General features: G+C 41.4%; 1 protein-coding gene across 1 annotated transcript in view; it reads right to left on the bottom strand.

Moving 5' to 3' along the window:
• Positions 1-18,301, bottom strand: part of UNC5C (unc-5 netrin receptor C) — a 176,538-nt gene extending 158,237 nt beyond the window's left edge. The window contains exon 1 of the mRNA XM_018073520.1: positions 18,296-18,301. Within this exon, the coding sequence (XP_017929009.1) occupies positions 18,296-18,301 (6 nt within the window). The remainder of the gene's footprint in view (positions 1-18,295) is intronic.
• Between the last annotated feature and the right edge of the window lie 4,883 nt (positions 18,302-23,184).

Raw genomic sequence — 23,184 nt, 5'->3', positions numbered from 1 at the left:
TCTCAGTAAAACTGTCTTCATTTGTATAATCCAATCTGCTATTCACTGTGATACCGTGAGGACTATAAAATTCATAAAATAGAATTTCTTAGCCCAAATTGTAGCATAAAAACTTTAATGGGGTTCATGGAGAAAGGACAACTGTGGAACCAAACACAAAATTCCAGCAGGCCCAATTAATACCTGACCTATCTGCAAATCACCAAGAGAAATGCAGCCCCAGTGCAACTCCATTACAGAAGAAATAGAGGAGCCAGAAAAAATATATGGAGAAAGTTTTCAGGCTGGATCAGCCTTTTCTGAGGAGAAGGTGCATTTTTATGACAATATTAGGAGCTGTGGCAAAAAGCAGTTGAGTACATGGGTTCCAGCAGGAAGAAAACCAATGCTTATCCATCAGCTGGGAGGGTCCTTAGCTTTAAAGCCCTAGAGACAGCAGAGGACTTCTTCAGAAGGACTTCCCACACAAATTACTCTCTCCAGGGAGATCTAGCAGAAGGTTAAGGCAGAAAATACAATAAAAGCCTTCCTATCTTCTTTATTTCTGTCCTGACTTTAATTTCACAGCAACAGCAGTTCTGTTGTTTTGTCCATTGCAGCCAGGCAAGCACAGGTAATTAACTGCTTGGTTTAACTTGGTAAGTAAGTGCTAAACCACCAGGTTAATAAATAAAGGGCTTAATAAATCCACAGAAGAAATTAAAATAATTCATAATAGGAATGCAAAGGCAGCCAAAAAGAGTTATGGTTACTAGTGTGAACACCACTGCTCTGCAGCGCTGGTCTCCCTGGCATCCTACCATGCCAAGTATTTCTCTCATTGTCTCCACACCACCACACAATCTCACCCCTGCCTTTTCCATTCCCTCCTCTATGGGAAGCGCTCCTGCCATGTATCAGATACTGCTGTGACTCCCACAGAGCAGTTTCCAGGCTCCTGTGGGACAAGACAAATATGCTGAGAGTGGCCTGCCCTGCCTCCTCACAACTCTCCCTCAGGGGTGTCCCACTGTGACAACAAAGTTTAGACAGATTATTTAATCATCTGCATCCTGCATGAATGAGAAAAGCCTGCAGCATAAAATCCTGGCATTGGGTCTTTGTTGGGGTGCCCATTCCCAGGGCCTGGGGGCTGCCAGCACCAGACTGTCCCACAGCATCCCGGCAGACTTGTCCCCTTGCCGGGCACCACAGGGATGAGTTTCCACAGTCCCTGGGCCACTCCAGCCATCACCATGCCTGACAGGGAAATGGCCATTTCCAGCTGCCAGGATCAGCAGGCAGCCAGCACCTGCCCGCAGGCACAGGTATTTCACCAGTAGCAAAACGAATCGGGAAGTTTTCACAGGAGGTTGTAAAGATCTGAATTGTGCAGGGCAGCCACGTTTTCAGTTATTAAAACTGGCATTCCTGGAGTCTATGCAGCCTGTGGCTGGTAGCAGCCACCTTGATGCAAAGCAGCAATGCTCCCCGTGAGGGAAGCGTGCTCCCTGGTCTGCCCCTCAAACCCCAAACAGCTCTCCAAGCCTCCTCCAAGGGCGGTAGGGACTTTATCTGCCACTAGCAGAGAACAGAACACACCATTTAGCTGACTGTAGCCCTTGGAGACAATGTGGGGATTTGGACTCAAGCAGTCCCAGTCCTTGGATTCACACAGAGACCAACCACTTACTTAAGCAGGGCTGTGTCACCGTATGCATTTTCTGTTCAGGAGGACGGTCCTGGCCCTCTTCTAGATAATCCCAAATACTGCCTGGACACAAGTGAAGCCTGACATGCTCCCACATTATATGATGCAGAGTGCATGCCAGCAAAGTGTAACAAATTATAAATGCCAATAATGGTTTATCAACAGACTTCTTCCTGCCAAAAAGAAAGGCCAAGTACAAAAAGTCATTGCTAAATGCAAGGGGGCATCTGCATTTTGGTCGCACTCTGTTACATAGAAAATTCAGATTCGTAAGCAAGCCTGATTGAAATAAGAGTTCCTAATATCTGAGGCTTAGGTTCAGAATCATTATTAGGAAAAAATGGAGTATATCAGGGACAATGGGCATTTTTTGCTATTTGGAACTTCACAGTTAAGAGGAATGGATTTACATGGATGGATGGCTAGATGGATGGATGGGTGGATAGACAGATACAGACAGACATGCATTATTTATTATCTTATTATGTTATAATATATACAACTACTTTTTAAACATGACGGTCATTGTTACAACCACAAGCTTGTTTGGATGGCTTTTAAATATGAAATAAACAGCCTTTCTTTTTTTCCCAAATACATCTCACAGTTCACATCTGAACTAGAAGTGACATGGGAAAATGTCTTTTTGGGCAAACTCAGCTTTCTTTGAAGTGTCTGTAACTCTGAATCCAAATCCCTAGTCTTAATTGGTTAGATGCCTGATTTTTCTTTCTTCTAAGGATTATTTAAAAATTCAGTACAGAGACATCAGATCTGCAGTGCTGTCACTTTAAACTTAGGTTAGTGAGGCAACAGAACAAGAAAGCCATCTTGGGAGTTAACACAACTTTGGCTGAATGCTTTGTATTTGCCATTTATTTTTGTGATTCACATTAATAAATGAGACAGATGCAAGCGTCATATTTCTGAAAAGAATCTTGTTCATAACTGCAACAGCCTTATTGTATTTTACTAAGCAAACTGATTAAAACATAAAATTCCTGGGGCTAAAATTTTATATGTGAGCTTTTTCTTTTTCTGTACTAAAACTCATCTTTGTAGGTAATTTAGCAATCCTATATCTCAAAATCCATATTAGCTAAAAAAATGGATCTTTATTAAACATTGATCGATCTTCATTCTACATAAAAATAGAGAAATCCTTCCAACCATCATTAACTGGTAGGTTTGTGAGTCTCCGAGCTAGTAATACATTTTCTGACCATTTTCTCTTCGGTAAAGCTGCAAGTAAAAGAAGTTTACCAACAGAGATGAACTACACACAGCTTTACAAATCAGAGAGCCTGATCTTGTAAACATAACTGATGTAAACAGTCATGGTGATTAGAGTCAGAAGAATAAAATAAAAAATGAATATTCTCCTGTGCAAGGGCTTGAAAGATCAAACCGAAGGGGAAGAAATGGGTTGCTCAAGCGCACAGACAAAGGAAGTCATGGGCCAGACCCATGGCCCAGAAGAGTCCTGCCTGCTCATGTCTTTCCCAGTCCCTGATTCTGGACAGGCAAGGGAGTGGGATGATCAGAGGAGCTCCTGCAAGCAGGGTCAGAGGTTAAGTTCTGTGAAGTTATGCCACCAGCAAACTGCAGTGATGCAGAACGACGTATTCTGCATTTCTGCTCCTATGACAGTTGGTGGAGTCCAGATATCTCACTTGCCTGGTGTCCAGCACTCTGCATGGTCACTACCCACCCCATGTTTGTACAGTATTCCAGTATATGAAGCCAGGCATTTGGATACTGCAGCAGATGAAAGACACCTGGCTCCCCAGAAATACCTCCAAAGAGGAGAGGCATCTATTTTTCACTTTAGCTTTGGTTGTACTCAGATAATTTACTCCTTCCAGATCTACTAGATACAAAGGAGCATTTGAGTGCTTTTACCATTGTATAAAATTGACAACTGATCAAGAGCAAAAGCATGCTAAGGTACCCATGAGAGCATCTGGGCACAAAACAGCATGGCCTCTTCAGTTTACACATGTACAGTCACCCTGGGTGACACATCCCCAAGGTCAGACAGGGTTCCACACACAAAGCGCAAGGGCAGCTCATGCACCCAACACTGCACAGAAGAAGAGGACAGCATCACAAAACCAGAGCAGCATTACAGCCTGACAGAAACTTTGACACAAGAGTATTCTGAGCGGCAAAGCAGAAGTTTCATTTCCAAAAGCATTCCTGAGAACGGTAGGTAATAGCTCCCAGCTACATCCACCATCAGCTTGCGAATGCCTGCAATTTAGGCGCTACCTGTCTTACCATCTTTGCCCGCCTCCTCCTCTGACAAGCCTGAGGTGATTTGGTCTGCAGGGCACCACGCCCCACCTGAGCACAAAATTTGTGTCAGTCCAGAAGCAAACTAAATTCTGACAATATTACTGCCTCCCATGGGCAGCTCCAAGAAGTTCCTGAAGTTCAGCACACCCCATCATTAGCTCAAACGTTGTTTCCATCAATGCTATTAACCCCGGTGACACAAGTCAGTTCCAGCCACAGCAAAGTCCACAGGGCTGGTTGGGAACAGATTGCAGGCAGCATTACTGCACATGAGCCTGAGAATGTGGGTGCTAAACTACAGAGTGCCTGGCTGCACACACCCCTTTAACATTTCAACTTAGAACTGACCAACAGAAATCATCAAATAAGAAGCGGGGAAAGTTCTGTGCACCTTACTAATCACCTTACCAATACTCATACCAAACCAAAGCTTCACAGCTTGCCACCTCACCAACTCTAAAAAAACCCCCAAAAAACCCAATAAAGAAATCTTACTTCTTCAGATGTTTAGTTGCATAGCTCCGTTTTTCTATTAATGACTTTAAAAGGGCCCTACCTCAGGGCAATGTTTGGTCTTAAGGTCAAATATCTGCAAAAAATTACATACCTGCTTTAATTTATGCAGCCTAGGTGAAATCCTAGCTGGCCACAGGATGCCAAGATCTTATCTTCCGAAGACTTTCTTTAATATCAATGGACTATTCAGCCAGTAAAGCAGACCATGCTCAGGATCAGCCCATAACATGGATTACACCTTTCCCTGCTTGTTGAAAGGAGGCAGAGAGGTATGTGCTCTCCAAAGCAGCTACAGGGAAACCTGTAATTGGAGCAGCTTTAATATTTATAATAACAAAACATTGCATGCCCTTGTTATGGAGTAATATTTTATAATTAAGCTCTCGCTGATGTTATGGGACCTTGAATGTTGTGGATAGTAACACTTATATTAGAGCCTGAAAGCACACTGTAAAGGAACTTATTTCCCCATTAGTGTTAGAAGTAGCAATCTGAATATAGGCACTTACACTCACTTGAAGCAGTGGGTATTTTTCACTACACATATATATGTGTGTGTTGTGTGTGCATACATACACACACAGAACTTAGTCCTTACTTTTGACCACTGACAAAGTATATGATACACAGACATATATTATTGATTATATAATACAGAGACAGCAGGGCTCTTCTGCATTAATTCAATTCAATCAAAATTAAGTGGGATATTGCTTCTAGCTTGTCTGCAAAACTTTTATTTAGTAGGGTTTTTTTTACTAATCCTATAAGGTAAAAATCCATTTTCAAACAACTTAAGGAAGAAACAAAGATTTCACTTGAGCTTATTAGCTATGATGCTGTCACTGTCAGCCAATATTGCAGATCATTTGGCAGCCAGAAACAGAGGAAAATCACTACTTTTAGAGGAAAGAGGTGAAGGAAACTGTGGAAAAGTTGTTGACTCCCCTGAAAGCAGGAAGGCCCTGCAGAGAGACCTCAGTAAATTAGAGGACTGGGCAAGTGCTGGATTCTGCACCTGGGATGGGGCAACCCTGGATGTTCATACAGACTGGGGAGCGAGATGCTGGAAAGCAGCAACATGAAAAGGCCCCTGGGGGTCCTGGTCCAAGGCAAGTTGAATATGAGTCAGCCGTGCCTTGGCAGCCAGGAGGGCCAACCCATGTCCTGGGAGGCATCAGGCAAAGCATCACCAGCCAGTTGAGGGAGGGGATTGTCTTGCTCTGCTCTGCACTGGTGCGGCCTCACCTTAAACAGGGTACCACAATACAAGGCAGATACAAAGCTTTTAGAAAGCATACAGAAAAGGGCTATGAAGATGGTGAAGGGCCTAGAGGAGAAACCACACAAAGAACAGATCAGGTCAGCCTGGAGAAGAGGAGATTGAGGGGAGACCTCATTACAGTCTTCAACATCTTCACAAAGGGAAGCAAAGGGACAAGCAGTGATCTCTTTTCTCTGTTGATCAGTGACAGGACTTGAGGAAATGGCATGAAGCTGTGGAGGTGTAGGTTAAATATTAGCAAAAGGTTCTTTATCCAGAGGGTGGTTGGGCACTGGAACAGGCTTCCCAGGGAAGTAGTCACAGCACCAAGTCTGACAGAGTTCAAGTAGCATCTGGACAATACTCTCAAGGACATGGTGTAATTTTTGGGGTTGCCCTGTGCAGAGCCAGTAGTTGGATTTGATGATTCTTGTGGGTACCTTCCAAGTCATATGATTCTGTTTGGAAACAGCAGCATGAATTCAAATCTGACTGAAGCTTTAAATGGATTTCCTTGGGTTTTTTAGGTTTCAGTCAAACCACAGCTTAATTTCAGAATAACCAGCAAAATGCTGCATACACTAGAAGACACTGCTTTGGGACCTTATCTTGCATAATTTTACTGCAAAATATTCTCAAAAGTTTTCCCTACTTCAACTGAAAGCGAAGATGTACCTGTCTGAATACAAACCTTCCAAATTTATAAAATGCAGATGAGAGATGAGCAGCATTTTGTTAGTACAAGAGTTAATGGTTCCAGTCATAAATCTTGTCTCATGGACTAAACCCAGAGGATCAAATGCAGATATTTATTACTTCATTTATTACTCCATCTGAGTTAATCACTTTCAGGAAACAGTTCATTCAGTGAAACTAGAATGCTTTTTTATAATCAGGTCATGGTTTCCTCAGACATACTTGTTATTTTTTATGACTATGTTTTATAACATTTATAGTGCCAAGCGGGTCTGCACATACAGCAAACCTATCAATGCCCCATAAACGATGTGGCTTGAAGTTTGGAGCCTCCCTCTACTTGCATGATTTGTTAGACTGCATTCCGTCCTGCCTCCAAAAGTTTCTAGTACCAGATCCAGCTGTTTCCTTCACCTCCTTTTACTAAAATCAGTGAGTCGCCTCTGTTCCCACCACCTCCATGCTTTCCTGAAGCACAGGTATTGGCAGTCCACAGTTTAGCAATACTCCCAGGCCTGTGTAAGGCAGTTAGCAGACTAAGCAACATTACAAATCAGATCTGCAACCTAGGCCCTTCCCAGTTTTTGGGATGTTATATAATAAAAGGAATCTGCATCTTTTGGAAAAAAGCTGACGCTGCCTCTGTCCACAGGTCCAGATCCCAGAGATGTCTGAATGCCAAACCCTCCCAAAATCTACCTTTCATGGAACCCCCAAACTCTACAGGGAAAAACAAAACTGCCAAGGCTTGTGGGTCTCGGAGTGCATTTCTTTTGCAGTGGGTAGAGTGAATAACAGGAAACCTTCCCCCATAGTAAAGGTGTAATTAGCATTTCTGTCCCCATTCATTTAGCAGTAGAGTTGAAGGCGGATATGATCAACATAATGCTGCTTAGACACACTAATGCAGCAGCAATGATAAGATCTAATGCTGTAGGATGCCAAAAGAGAAGCAAACTGTACAACCAGAGGAACTCAGCTAAATTGTTTTTCTGGCTCAAAAGAAATAAAAACAGAGTGACATTTTCCTTATCGAGGACCAATAATTTAATGTGATTAATTCCTCAATTTAGCTGTAGTTTATTTTTGCATTAGAGATAACAGCAGGGCTGTGGGTAAAATCCAGCTCACTCATGCTCCTGACTATTAATAAAGTGTGCAGATCTTATTCACTCCCTGAAACCAAAACAAACCAAACTACAAATAAAAAAAAAAAAAAACAAAAATAAACAAAATCCCAAACCAATAAAGGAGTTCTGCTGTATGGAAAATGCATTTAATGTATTTGCCCTCTTCTACTCAGAGACCACCTCTTCACCATTTTTTTTAGCACTGCAGGGAAATTAGATTTATCTTGCTAGGCAGTGCCACTTCTCCCTCCAGTTTTAGAAAAGAAGTATCTTGGACATGTAAAGTAACAGAAACGCAGCTCAAAAAATATGAGAGGGTAACAGACATAGCAAACACTCACTACCTAGACAGGTTTACATAGATTACCTAAAAAGACCCCAGAATGGTTTTTAATTTTTCGTACTGATAGCTTGCATTATTCAGAGCCCAGATAAGACAGTCAAAATGGAGCTCCCCTTGTTCTGGGTATTGCACACAGATGCAGCAAGGGAGAGTGCAAGAACTGGCTAGCAAGGATTAATGCAAGGCTTGCACACTTTGTCACTTTCTCATCTCCTTGCCTGGACGTGTGGCTTTGCTCTCCTGGATTTCTAGACATGAAAGAGCATCTATGTCTAATGATTTTTACATACTTCCTATGTGCTTCTATTGTGCAGTATCTGTGGCCCCGCACTGGTGTACGTCATGTCTTTTCACGAAATCTCAGGAGGATCACATGCATGATATTGGTTCCACAAGACACCTCTCTGAACCTAACCTTTATCACCCGATCCCTGCACACAGCAGGTAATCAAAGATCTGTTCTACCTTCTGCAGGCTGCAGAATGTTCTAGTCTTTGACTTTCCAGGCAAAACTGCAAGAAATTAGGTTACTACTGATTCCTAACAAAATAATCTGGGGATGCAAATTAAGAATAAAAGGAGGTGAATTTTAAAGCTCCAAGCAAAGACCACCTGGGTGCAGAAAAAATGCTCCTAAACTACTGTCTCATCTCTGTATCATTATTCCCTGCCTCATGGCATTCTTGGATGCTGGATCTCACCCTGCTTACTTTTATCCCAAACCATGGCCCGTGCAAGTAAGAGCCACGTAACACCCGACATCATGGAGCAGTTTCTCATCTCATATGTTTTGCTGCTCATCAGCAGTTTGCCCACTGATCTTGGGGAAACTGGGATAGTTCCACACCTGCACAACACAGGTGAGTCTCCAGCATGTGTGTGGGCTGGGTAGGAGGGTGTTTGTTGCCATATAAAACACTTGTGACCATATTCTGTTTGGTCAAACACTACAGCATGAGATGGTCCATGAGCACATTGGCCTGCATGTGATCAGGGCAGCTATGGTTCCACTCCCCTGGCACTACTGCAAGGGGCTTCTGCATCAGAGAGATATTTATGAGCTGAGAGATAGAGTGAGAACCTCGGGAGTATTATGCCATCCCATACTTGGATCTGCTGCATGAGTTGTGACCAAGGATGAGAATAAATACTGTAACACTCAGCAGTGAAAACACACCATCAGATTAGGCCTGGGAAAATCTCATGGGGATTAGGTTTTCCATACATTGCCAACTCAGCTCCAAGACTTTCTACCTCTATCATAGTATTTGTGTATAGTATTTTTCTTACTCTTCTCCCACTTGCCTTATTTGTAAAGCGTTATCACATATTTACTAACACATATTTTCTTTCCCTTGCTTTCTGAGGTACCCTTTTGCACAGGTACAAAAGGGACAAAAAAGGCCTCCAGATGTGCACCAGGCTCAAAGCAAAATATCCTCCTGTGCCTCTTTTTTATCACCTTATTTATACAAGAATCCTTGTCAAGATCTGCAGGCAAATACAGGTAAATAACTATGGTTTAAACAGATGTACAGGGGAGGCAGAAGGGAATAAACACCTGATACTACCCCGTGGAGGGCAGAGCAGCACTGTTTCTTTTACTAGTAGAAGTAGAGGGTACAAATTAAGTGCTCTGAGGATAATGTGCTCTTCAGGAAATACAAAAGCTTTGCTTTGTCTTGGATCCAAGAGTGCTGCATCAAATCAAGCTTAACTAAGGCTCTCTCAATCCACATAAAGCCTCAGGGGACCTCAGAAGCTCAAAACTGCAGTATGTCAAAAGGAAACTGCACAGAAATTACAACAGTGCCAGCCCCAAAATTCCAGCAGTGTTCCAGTGCCCTGCCAGGCAAAGCAATGGGACCATGTCTGCTGCAGTTTAGTTTTTAACTACCCAAGAAATATTGGTTTAGTTTGTTTTTTCTTTTTTTTTTTTTTTGCCTCACTCAAAATACTGAAGGGACCAGTGCTGAAAAAAAGTTGATAATTTTCATCAGCAAAAATATGTAACATAGGAACTCATTTAACCCCATGCAGAACATATGATAAGAAGTCACAGAATATCTGATGAAGAATCAACAGTGGTAGTTGTGATGCCCCACCAGAGCTTTAAGTATTTTATATTTGGCCATCACCTAGAAAGAAAAGTAGCTAATCAACAAGGATGAATCCATTTTTGCAGAAAAGAAGTACATTTTTAAAGGTCTCTAAAATGGCAAAAAGAGTGAGGAACAGCAAAATACTGAGTTACTAGATTATCCTCTGAAGAAAACTCTTAAGAAAGTCAACAGGATCCTATTGTTCTGCTATCTGGTTTTAATCATCCCATACTTTAACAATAATTTTCTGTGTGCTCAGAGAAACTTGATAGTGTGGAACAAAAAAATTCAGTAAGAGGGAAGGGAATGGTAAACTCAGGACATTTGCCAGCTTACCTAGGCCTCCAGAGAACTTCTTAAAGGTAAGAAAAAACTTATACTGCATTTCACAGCTCTAAGGAGAACCACAGCTTTCTGGACCCCAGCACTTGACAGTTAGGAAACATACTGATTCTCGCAGCAAAGGAAACCTTATCTGTACCCCCATGTGTCATGGTATCTCCTAGCCTTGCCTGCTCCAGATCAGGAGAGGTTTTCAAGACTCTCTTTGGCCCCTCTGACTGCTGCAGTCTCCAGCCAGTGTTGGGTAGAGCCCTCTCTCCAGGAAGGTGTCAGATGTCCTCCCTGACACACCAGGTCCCAGTGTAGGAAGGCCCTGGAGCACAAGTGTTCATTTCCAAAAATATGGCAGGACAGTTACAAGACTAAAGCCCAGGTATAGGAGCAAAGCAGCTGGGGTGGAAGGATCATGGAACTCAGGTTCCTGCTTGATCCCTGATTATGGAAAAAAACACAACTTCCAGTAAAATTTGGACTGAGAAAATCTGAGAGAAAGAAAAGTGGGGCAAAAGCAGGAGGGATTAACTCTTCTTCCAGGTCCTTGAGGACACTGATGTGTCAGAAGCTGATGGGCACAACTGACAGGTTGCTCCCTTGCAGGAGCTCCACGGGATTTGAAAGCAGTTTGAGGAGGGAAGGTGACAGTTTGGAAAGTGAAGCACTGAGTATGTCAGTCATGAAGACAAAAAATAAAAAAAATAACAGAAAAAGACAAAGCTGCTGCCTCATTCACAGTTTACTGTGATTTTTTCGAGCTTTGGCAAAGGCAAGAGCCTGTAAAAAACAGAACATTGCAGTGAAATTTCCACAGATCTTTGTCCTTCTGCTGCAGATTTCTCCCTTGCCCTGTGAAAGGCATTTCAGGAAAACCAACCTGTTTACTAAATTAATTGTGCAGGATTCCCAGATATGTTTTCAACATCGTTTATTTTTAATTTCTTTCTAAATTTTTCCTTGATCACAATAAACCCATTTGAAACCAGATTTGAGAAGGAGATTATTTTAAATTCTAATTACAGCAGAAATTATTTGTACTAAATATTTCTACAGAATGGCTCAGGTCACCTATTAAGTTAACCCACATAGATGCTCCTTAATAAGGCATGCTCTTCATTATAGCCCTTGATCATCCCTAGAGATATAGAATACACCATCAAAGCTCTGTGACATCCTATACTGTGGAGTAAGACCTTTTTTTGCAGTAGGGCTGTGATTGTACAAAGGCAACATAAAATCAATACAGCTGACTAATGAAGGATCCCTTTGCTTATGTAGTCAGACCCTGAAGTTGCTAAAAGCCATCAGCCTAGTGCCTACATCAACTGCTCTGGGATCTGTTCTAGAGGTGGGCAAAAATGCCGATGGGACACAAGCTAAAGGATTTCTCCTCAAATCAAGTGTGGTCACCCAATTTTCTTTTGAATTGATACACAATACAACTTGGAGCAGCCTCCAGAGCCCCAGTCCTGTATGACCTGTGCAGGAACTGAGGCATATAACATGACACAGTCCAGGTTTGACCCCCGGCATGAACATGATGGTGATTTTATATTTCCAAAGCAAAACAAAAAGGAATTACAAACATGACACGCTGATTGGAAATGTTTTACTAACTGCATTGCTCTGGCTTAAATCTTGAAGTCCCTGAGTTTCTTAGCAATTTGGAAGGATTAATTTTGCCTACTACATATTCTGGACTGTCCTAAGAACCGCCGTTAGCAAGTGGGTTTGGTTAATCTTTTGATTAATCTCTCTTCAACGGGGGGAATTGGTTTTGCCACTCAATTACTATACAGCAGGCTAAATTCTGTTCTCATCATTTGACTTATAAATCTCCCTGTTATTCTTCTTTTTTTTCCCCCCTTGCTTTTCTAAAAACATGCTATCAATAAATAATAGAGAAGAAAATTAATTTGTACTCAAATTCTTAGTATAAAAAACCCGTGCAGATGACAGCATATAGGTCACCAGCTGTAGCGCAGCATAATACAAAATCTGCAGGAAATCTGCTAGACAATTTCAGCAATGAGGAATACATGATAGCATAAACAATTTGACACAATGATCACAAAATGAACCTGCCCTCCCATTGCCCTCCTATTCTCCTACTGTTGTTTCAGATTTGCCTCTTTATCACAAGAGAATATACCTCCTGGTTTTACTAGATGGTGTCTCAGGGAATGCTCTGTGTGACAGACAGCAGACAGAAAAGCAAGACATAAGTGTGACTCAAGGCACATAACAAGCCTTATCTTGTAAAATCTCATGCAATTAGCACCGAGGATGCAACACTCGTTTTACTTGATATATAAGAGTTTATGTTTTATTCACTCCAAACACACCCGCTCTTACCCAAAAGCTTTCTGTCTAAATTCAGATGTAATTTCCAAGATTTTCAGTTAAATACTCAAAGCACAGAAGAAACACAACAATATCATCCATCCCAGAATTGTTGCACAGCAGTAGGGACACGAGGGAAATTCTGAACAATGACACCAGGACAAATCCCTCTGAGGCACAAGGATCCTCTTAAAGAATGACACATAGCCAACTGAACTTCTATTTTTAAGGTCAAGCTTGAAAAATCATGAAACCCTTTGAGCCAGTATCAGTGGTGTTACCCGAGCAAAAATCCTCCCGTAACCAACCAGAGAGTCAGCCCAAATGATCTGTCTTGAAAATAAAGTTATAAATGAAGCTTGTCTAAATTTGAGCTGATGGCCCTAGGGAAGGCAGATATTTCAAACCAGATGCTTAGACCATTAGGCCATCTGCTTTAGAAATGTATGAAAAGCCAACTGCTACAATGAAATTATTTCTCTCTCACATTTTCTCCTTAAATCAATAGATCTCTTTACACAATGTAAATCGAGGATAATTGAGTATTTTACTTTTCAGATCCTTCTTCACCTGTAAATCCTAAGGATATCTTCCCTCAGTGGACAGTGAGCAGAACAGGAGTAGTAATTGATTCCCATCAGGCAAATTATAAAAGCAGATTAATATGTATTAAGGAGTATTCACTTTTAAAAAGGTATGACTTATTTGTGGAAAATCATGTCAAAACATTTTCAAAATTGTTTGTTATGAGAATGAATTTCATATGTAACATTGCTTTCTTTCCTTCATCAAATGAGAACAGTCTGTACCTTGACCTTGAATTTGGGGATATATGATACTCAGAAGTATTTGCAAAATAACCTGGAAGTACTAGTTATTTAAATTATACAGGAATGCTTCTTTCTTTGTTAATTCACTGACTGAGGTAGTTCCAGAAAAAAAAGAACAATAAAAATTAAGGAATAACTTTTATATATAGCAAGTAGAAAGAAACACACTGGCAGTGCCAAAATTCGTAAGTTGTGGGTACTTTGGGTACCCATTAGTCCCCTAGATCATTCCAATCTTAGTAACTTTCGTGTTTTGTTGCTAGGTCTCACAGAGGCACCCATCACCTTATCAGAGCTTTTGTTTTACTTCTCTCTCTATTCCCTCTCTCTCAAACATTAGGCAATTAACCTAACGTCAAACAGCAAAATTTAAAAATAAATAAATTAATTAAATGGCTTCATAATCAATCAGAAACTTCTAACTTGTAAAGGTGCCTAGTTTGGTCCTTTTACACTTTGTGCAGCTGTAATAAAGCCCTAACCAAAAAAAGGTCTTTTCATTTCTTGCTCTGAAAGCAACTGGAAAAAGGGGAAAATACCAACCAGATAGCGAAGCATGAATAGCCCTATTTACACTTGATGTGACTAATAAGTACGTGGAATTGAAATAAGATGCCTCAGACATTCCATGGTGTGCGAGAGAAGGTAGAGTTTTATTGTATCAAAAATCTGCACTTTATTTCCTCTTGCCACAGCGTCCTGTTGCCATTAAACTGACCACTGTTCTCCCTGCCTCGGTAACCGCATGTGGGTGACAAGGAAAGCCATGGATATTACTAAGCTGTGAAGCATCAAGGACAACATCAGCCAGCAGAAAATCCTGAAATACAAAGAGCTCAGTCTAACCATTTTCCACCTTTCTGAAGCAAGGAAGAGATACAGTCCCATCATAACAGCCTGCCTGTTCATACAGCATTGGGAAACAGCTTCCAGCCAGGACCCAGGATTTAACAGGACGCCAGAAATGAATGTGCCTTTATGCCAAGCTCCTCGTGTATGGAGCAACCTAGCAGCATCCTCAAAAAGGTCAGGCTGCTGAAATGGTAGAATATGACTCCTCATTATTTTAAGCATTGGTACCTTGAGCTAACAGAATCCATGCACATTAGATCACATCTAAACTCAACTTTTTACAATTGTTCATGAGGATACTTTATAATTTGAGTTTCGTTTTTACCCTGAAAAATATTTATAATGGTAGTCAAGAAATGACTCACTACATTTTAAAACCCTAAAACAGTAGGGTTGAAAAACATACGGGAACATAAAAAAAAAGTTACCTCTTTCTCCAAATCTGTATTTTGCAAAAGACAAAATATCTGCATAATTTCATTTTCAGCAGGACTAACTACAAATCCAAACCCCAGATCCAAAAGCCTGAAGTTTTAGGAGCTCAAACCACATTTTAACATTGCATTATTATTCGCTTATTATTATTATTTAACATTGCATTAACATTCATTATTCGCTTACATTACTCATCTAATATGGAGAAAAATCTTACTCATTTTTTTCCTCCTCCACTTGCCAACTCTTTCCAACATCCTTAAAAAGGACTTAAGACTCCAGCTGCCCAGTTTCACTTTGACTCCCATACCATTCTTCTCTGCTCACCTTGCTCAGGCTATTGGAGCATCTTCTTTCATATTTTTATGACTTCCCATAGTGTCCTACAAATATGCTGCTCCTTCTGACCATCTGCACAAGGGCTTTCTTCGTTAGTAAAACTCATTGCCTATTTGCAGTAGACTTGGCATAAAATTGGGGGCAGGCATGGTGATTAAGTAATGAAATCTGAATTTGTGTAGTTTTCTTCTCTTTCAGATAAAATGTTGTTGGGATTAGAGGAAACATTTGCTTCTCGCTTTTAGGATTTTGTATGTTAAGTCAATTAAATCTTAGTAGGGTGATTCTCTGGTTCTTTATTTAAAACTGAACAAGCAAAAAGACAGAATACAAATAGTGTGGAAAGGTTGGACTTTGTATTTCATGTGCACCCATACAGCACTCAGGGTTGCTTATTTCAATAGCAGTAATTATTAATTAAAAAAACCTCCATGAATTTGACAACAGTCAAATGGGAACTGCTGAAGAGAAGTTGTTTATTATCCTGGCAATTTCCCCACTCCTCAAAGTGGCACATCTATCTCTTGCATCCCAGTTTCAACCAGCTACAGCTAATGGTGTTCCCTGCATCCCAGCATGTCTCTGCAGAGAAGAGAAGCAGGGAGAGTGTGGGGGTGGGTGGCACTTTCCTGTTGTGTTAAATTAGTTCATCATGCTATACAGACATGATTAGCTATGATGCCTCAGCCTTGTTTACAATGAAGTTCTTTCAAGGCTTTATTTTACCAATTTATAAAGCGGTGAGCAATATTGACTTTTCCTAAGCATTTCCATTGTCGTAATGGCATCGTAGTTGAGCAATCTCCAAATTAGTAAGAGTTATGTCACAACAACTCTACTGAGAAAGTGATTACTTCCCATTAAAAATGAAGAATTAAGTCATGGAGAAATCATGCATCTGGATGAACAGAAATTGTCTCTGCAGATCCATGGCTAGCACCTAGGCTTCCTAAATCCAAGCCTACCCTATTATCTACACAACTCATAGCTTACTACAGTAATTGCAACTACAAAATGGTGGTTCCCATTAATATTTAAACATTTCTAGTTATGAGTAGGACAGTCCAGAAACAATGCACAGTACAGAGTAAGGCACCCATGCTATGGAGCTGAATGTGACTATGTTTAGGGCCTATTACAATACAGACCAGCTGGAGGCATTAAACTGCACCAGTGTCTTGCAACACAGGACCCATGAGTCTGCTTGCTGCAAGACTCACTTGTGAGGGAAGTGATACAATTGGTATGAACACTTTGCTGAATATCTCATTCAAAAATGCAGAGCACTCAAGGAAAGCCAGAATCCCATTTGTATGTGTGGAAATACCCTTCAGCAGCGTACTCTTACTCCCAGTCTTAGCATTTGCACAGAAGAGGCTAAGCAGAAGAGAGCTCTCAAGAAATTTCTGGGTCAATAGGAATCATGGCAGCAGCCAGTCCTAAGTGTTTTAACTGATGTAAGAACACAAGAAATTAATAAAGCCAAGCTGCAAGAACCAATTTCATCTAATATCGCTTGTAATCACTACCAAGAAGATGCAGAAAGTCTGCAGAAAGAGTTTGGTGAAAGGCCAGGAAGTTAATTTGCAATTTGCATAAAACATTTAGAAGAAGAAACTATTTAAAATTATGTATCCATGACACATTACACATGAATAGATGAACAGTAATCTTGAATAATAGTTCAGTGTGTATGTGCAGAGGAGGGGGAAGGGAGCTGCCTTGATAAAAGAGCATAATTTGCAAGCATTAGAGCAGGAGGATGAAACTACCCAGGTCACAGATTACAAGATGTGAAGGAAAGCATTTTAAGATGCTGCTTCATGGCAGTCTTTTTGTTTCATCCCTAACTTAAAGAGAGATGTAAAGTAGTCTTGCATGTATATCCTCCAACATTTCACTGCAGTAGTGATCCTGATGGTGCCCTACTACCACCCAGGACAACTCATCTTTCTTCATACCATTTTATGCCATTGTCTTTTAAAATATCTCTGCTGAAGCACAGTGTTTCCACCATGAGCAGGTGTAAAAGGAGAGACAATGTGCCCAATGGTTGAACGTGATGGGAGGGCAGGGGCGAGGGGAGGGTGGGGGAAGACACACACACTTCATTTTCCCTGAAGAGCAGTGTGAGATTTCCAATCCTCAGCTTTAACACATAAAATATTAAGAGCCAATTTTCAGCTGCACCTCTGTCACTTCCATTATCATTCTACACGTCCGGAGGTGATAATGGACTCAGTAAATTGCAGCCTCGTTCCATCCCAGACCACAAGGGCTTTCACCTGGGGACAAGTCTGCACAAGGGGTGGCCCAGATATATGCTAATGGCATCCAACAGCAAGGCACTAGGGAAGACAACAGGATGTGTTCAAAAAACCAAGGTACCATATGACAAAGGCAGGAAAACAAATGCCCAGGAACAAAGCGAAAAACAAAAAGGAGAGTGCTTCTTCCCCAAAGTTATGCACATATTGCTATCCTCACAGACTTTGGCTGCAAATACGCTGGGCAGTCAAACTTCTTTTCATTCAGATACATCCTGTCTGAGCTGCTCACTGCTTTGGTTCAGCCACAGTGCCAAACAATACTGAGAGCAATGATTTTTTAATTACGTTGTGACAGCAATATGGACTGTGGCATGCTCAATGACAGAGCTGCAACTGGTATGCAGCATGTCCACTGAGCTCACAGGCACGTTTCAGAGCTGGGCAAACAAAAGGTACTTACAATAAAATACTGCTGCTGCCAGCTGCAGCCTTTGTATTCTCTCAGCTCTGCTTGAGAGCCTGGGACATCACACTTCTGGTGACAGACATTGAATTCCACAGGAAATCATCCAAAAAGTTTGTGATTTTTAAATAATGACAGTATAAAACGGTGTCCATGGATCATAAGCATAAAAGGTATCCCCTTCTTTTCCCATGGATGCAATGAACCCAAATCTCAAATCCAGCAGGTAGATGGAAAGTGTCCAGTGGGTATTAATGAAATTGGGATCATGCCCAACACGTTGCATAGCTCTCCTCTATTAACAAGCAGCCTTCGAGGAGCAAACTGCAAAAACTGAGAGCCAAGCCACAAAGATGTAGGTCAGTACTTGGAAACCCCAAGTGCTTACCTCCATCACAGCTGAACAACCTGGTGTGCTCGGGTCATGGGGACAGCATCCCTCCCGCTCAGGTGCCAGGAGCATTGCATTTTATGGGCCTCAGCTATGACATCTGTTAAAGCCTCCATCCTGCCACACTGCTAAAGAAAGTGAAGTGCACTTTGCTGTACTTCAGTAGTTATCACTTAACTATGTTTTTCCCCCAGCAAAACATTCTCCATGTATAACAGGAATGCAAGACTACATGGAACATAGCTGGCACACAAACATGCTGTTTGGTTCTCCACCCCCCCAAATGCACAACCAAGGTTTACAGCTTAGACGACCAAGACAAGGGGAAAAAATATGGACTGTTAAATTCCAAGAGTCCAAGAAGAAACATCTGACATGAACTTAATTAGCACCACAGCGAATTAATGTCACATAGTAGACACGTTGCCCAGAGCTCTACACAGCCCACTACAGCAGCAAAGCATTATAATCTACTTATTTCCCAACTATCCCACTTAGGCATTGCATCCTATTACAGCACTTACCAGTGTATCAGCGCTTAACAATCATTAAACATTTTTGTCTCTGTGAAGCTATGCATCAATTTTACCTGCCCTTGTACTGCACGTGCTTACAGGTGTATCATGCATACGGTGATATTATTTCAGGAAGTCAAACAGCAACATTTGATCCAAGTTGTAAGGTGGCTGCAATTAGCTCTCATAAGAATTACAATTTCGAAAGTTCATGAGGTTGGATTACTCCAGCTGCATTTCAACAAGTACTAATTTTGCATGTGCCAGTCTCCTCACAAAAATTTCATTTCTATGAATTTTTAATGATGCAAAGTAATTTTTTCAAGGTCACTGAGAGACCGAGCAGACATCAAATTTGCGCACAGTTTCTTGGCAGCTTTGCTAGAAAGCGAGCAAAGATGGTGTGTGCTGGCAGTTGGGGGAGGGAAGAATGATGGGGTAAAACAGCAGAAAGAAAGTTTAAGAAAAATGAGGCAACAAACTTGACAGAGAACTAACTTTGAGAATAAATTCATGGGGTTTATTCAGGTCCTCAAAGGTGAAAAGAGTGAAACTTGTGCCTTGGGAACATAGGTAATCATTTAAATTCCCTCTTCGAATTTTATTTTGTTTGAATAAAAATGAGAAGGGGTAATCATTAGTCATTAAATTTTATTTTGCATTTTTTTAAAGTCCATTTATCTCGTAGCAGATTTTCCAGTAACCTTAATGTGGCAGTATTGAAATAGCTGCTTTACCTCATTAACCAGTTCTGTAAAAAAGCTGGCATGACACTGATGTAAATTAACAATTCAAATGGTTCTGGCAGCCATGAGAGTGCCTGCTTCCAAATATTTCACCTCCTAACACCACCAAAGTCTTGCCGCTACAGGAGCTTAGTGCCTGACAGCCGTGTAGCACTACCACCTTCTAAGCTGTTTGGGACACACAGCTCAGAGTGTTTTTTTAATATTCATCAAATATTTCATTTTCTAGACTTCAGGCTACAGTTGTTTAATGAAGCAAGCAATTCCCAGAAAGAGAGGGTAGATCCCCTACCTCACTACTGCAGCATATGCTGGGGTAGCCCACGCTACAACATACACATAAACAATAAATGTAGGAACATCACATGTGGAGCGTGGTTCCAGTGAGGTAATGCAGCCCAGCCTGAGGTCCCAATTCACCTCAACAGTCACCCATGTCCCCAAGCCTCTCCAGTATCGGGCTGGGCAGCGGCTGCTGGCATTGTGCGAGAGTGCATGTTTTTTCCTCAGATGTGCTTTCCAACAGTGGCTTTGCATTGCCTGAACAACCCACACTGCCCGTTAAATCCAATCAGATGGACAGCTTTCACTATCAAAGAAAGGCTATTGCAATAACTGCCGTCCTCATCACCCCTGTCACTCCTCATTTGGATGAGCAGAGGAGACGCCCAGCCGATGGCAGCGACACAGGGAGCAGGCGAGCTCGAGAAAAACCGCCTGGAGGAATCTTTGGCCTGCGCACACATTTCCGATTCACCTGCATTTAATGCCATTAATATTTCAGCACCTGCAGTGCCAGGGTCAAACTGAAATTTTGCACTCTCTGTTTCACTCGGAAATGTCAGTCTCAGACCTTCTGCTGAATTTTTTTTTCCTTTTAAACACTGGTGAATGAAGAATAAAAAACAAAAAGAGCGAGCAGTAAAAAAAGTTTACAGAAAGGTCAGAATACACATTTCCACAGCCTGTAATTTAAATATTGCTTTGTACAGAACTTGACCTTGCCATCTGTCTAAGGCAGGTAACATTTCCATTCAATACAAAGGGAGCTGTCAGCCCACCATCACTGCTAGATTCTCTCTTCTCCAGCAAAATCCACAACAGCACAGAGTGTAAGCACACAAACCGCTCTGTACCCAGTGCGTAAACCCACCACCTAAGAGGAACCCCCCCCATCCTCTGCATTCTTGCTGCAGGTCTGAGACCAGCAGGACCACATCTCTGGTGCAGCACTGATCCTGAGAAGCACTAGAGATGGGAGGTCCCGGACACCTCCTGAGGTGCAGGGACAGTGTAATCTGAGAGCAACACGAAGAGAAGAAGCCAGAACACCTCACCTCTACCTGCGTGACCCTGAGCAGTCACACAAGAGCATCTGCAGACCATCTACGGAATCATTGCAAAGCATGCAAACACTCCATAGAGAACACTGTAGAAACAGCTGAACTGTGGGCCTGATTCTGAAATCTGAATGTTATCTTTCATACAGATAACACATCACATGTCACCATTCAAGTCACTGTACGCTGTAACTGCCCTTGCCCAGTGCAGAACCAAGGTCCTTCTTCATATAAGGAACTCTAAGGTGAGAAAACAATTCAGTATCTGTTTCTGTTCACCTCTGCTGCGTGGCAGCAGATACACTGAAGAAAATCGTCAACAAATATGTGAGTTCACATATGTTCATTTACACAACCAGAGCATATATGCTTAAGAATACAGAAACTGATTACCATATACATATATATATATAGTGTAGCTTTGCTTTGCATTTATTGTAGAGAGGTAAGTTTGAAACCTTCAGATTTCCCTAGAGATTTATCACATAAAAGTCATTCACCTGTGAAACTTGATCCCTTTCTGTCAATGTTAATGCTATTTATCTAGGTGGGAAAAAACTCCTAAGAGCAATATCTTATTTTTTAATTAAGACCCAAAACTTAAGCAAAAAAAAATAAATCTAAAAGGAGCCTCTCAGGTTCCTGACACCTTTGACACACTATGAAGATACAATCAATAGAGAAAACCAAACCCAGCAACATGATTTTCACAGTGTTCTGGATTAACCCCAGCTGGCAACAAAGCCCCGCACAGCCACTCACTCAGTCCCTCCCTAGTGGGTACCTACCCTGGGAAGGATAAAAGTGAGAAAACTCCTGGGTTGAGATAAAGACAGTTTAACGGGTAAAGTGAAAGCTGCACATGCAAGCAAAGCAAAGCAAGGAATTCATTCACCACTTCCCATCAGCTACTAGCTACTGCGAAGAAAATTAACTCCACCCCAGCCAAACCAGCACACACAGACATGCCAAAGTAAAGATTCCCAAGCCATATAGCTTCTGTCATTGACTCTGTGCATTGAAGTCCCTCCTTGCCTTCAGCCAGGCAGGAAATACTCAACAGAAAGATGCCATACTACCTTCAGAGATTATGTGCAAGACTCATGGTTTCAAAGGGATGAACAGTTTGGAAGATTCGCTCCAAGGGCACAGGCCCTTCTAAACACCAATCCTTGAAGCTGGGCCACTATGAGATGCCTCAAGCCACAGGAGGATTGAGTCCATGGCTGCATCTGGACTATGATTCTAACATTATTCCTGACAGCACAACCCCTTCTGATCATTAGGAACTATGGGGAATTTCTGGAGATGTCAGAAAGTTGTAAGAAACTTCATCAAAAGAAGTTCAGATAAATAAGTGCTTAATGAAACTGGATGCCCAAAAAGGACCTTGGTTTTCAATATAAATATTCAGTTGGTTTGGGTTTTGTTTTTGTTAGGTTTTTTTTTGAGCTGGCTCATCCTCAGAAAGGCAGCCTGGAGCAAAAAAACACCTGCTGATTCTTTTCATCTACACATCGTTTTTTCTCCAGTCACTTACCAGCAGTTCAGCAAACCTGACTGGACTATATCCCCCTCTCCTTCTGCATATGGGATCAAATTCACCACGGCCTGACCATCACTTAGAACTGAGCTTTTCAGTTATAGACTGTAGATAGTTACTGAGTTAGTAATTGTTTAAACACCTCCTCCCTCCCTCCCTCCCTCCTGGAGACAAAAAACCCCAGACAAAGGAGTACCAAAACGGACCTCTAATTTCTCTGAAGACTGATGAGTCATACTGGATAGGCCAGCCATAAATTTAACAAGATTCCCAGGAGCACCCTTATGTTCCCTCTAGGACTAGGTCTACCAGAAGCAGTATTAAAAATTAAAGCATTAGCTGTTAGTTTTAAAGAAAGAAAATTAAATGAATAAATATTAATAATTATATTCCCAAAATAGTCTTGTGAGCTAAAAAATTAATCTTTAAGTATTCTAAGCAAAGAATAAACATTATAAAATTCTAGTTGGTTGGGAGAGGCTTGCTTTTCATGGCAAACCATGAGCAAGATGGAACTAAAGAGATGTGTCTCTCCATCCAATGTTAGGGCACTCCAACAGAGACTCCGGACTAACTTTCCCATTTTGAAAAGTGGAAAACAACCTTTTTTTTTTTTTTTAGTGTAAAACAACCAAAAAAAAGGCAATATAAGGATCTGATGATCAATCTCAAAAATATTCCTCTCCCTCAAGGTTACTCTTAATTTGAAACTCAGCCTAACCTGGGTCTAAAACATTAACAA

Source organism: Manacus vitellinus, unplaced genomic scaffold, assembly GCF_001715985.3.
Source record: "Manacus vitellinus isolate BGI_N305 unplaced genomic scaffold, ASM171598v3 scaffold_0_pilon, whole genome shotgun sequence".
Lineage (NCBI taxonomy): Eukaryota > Metazoa > Chordata > Aves > Passeriformes > Pipridae > Manacus > Manacus vitellinus.
This window is presented reverse-complemented; position numbering and strand designations above follow the sequence as displayed.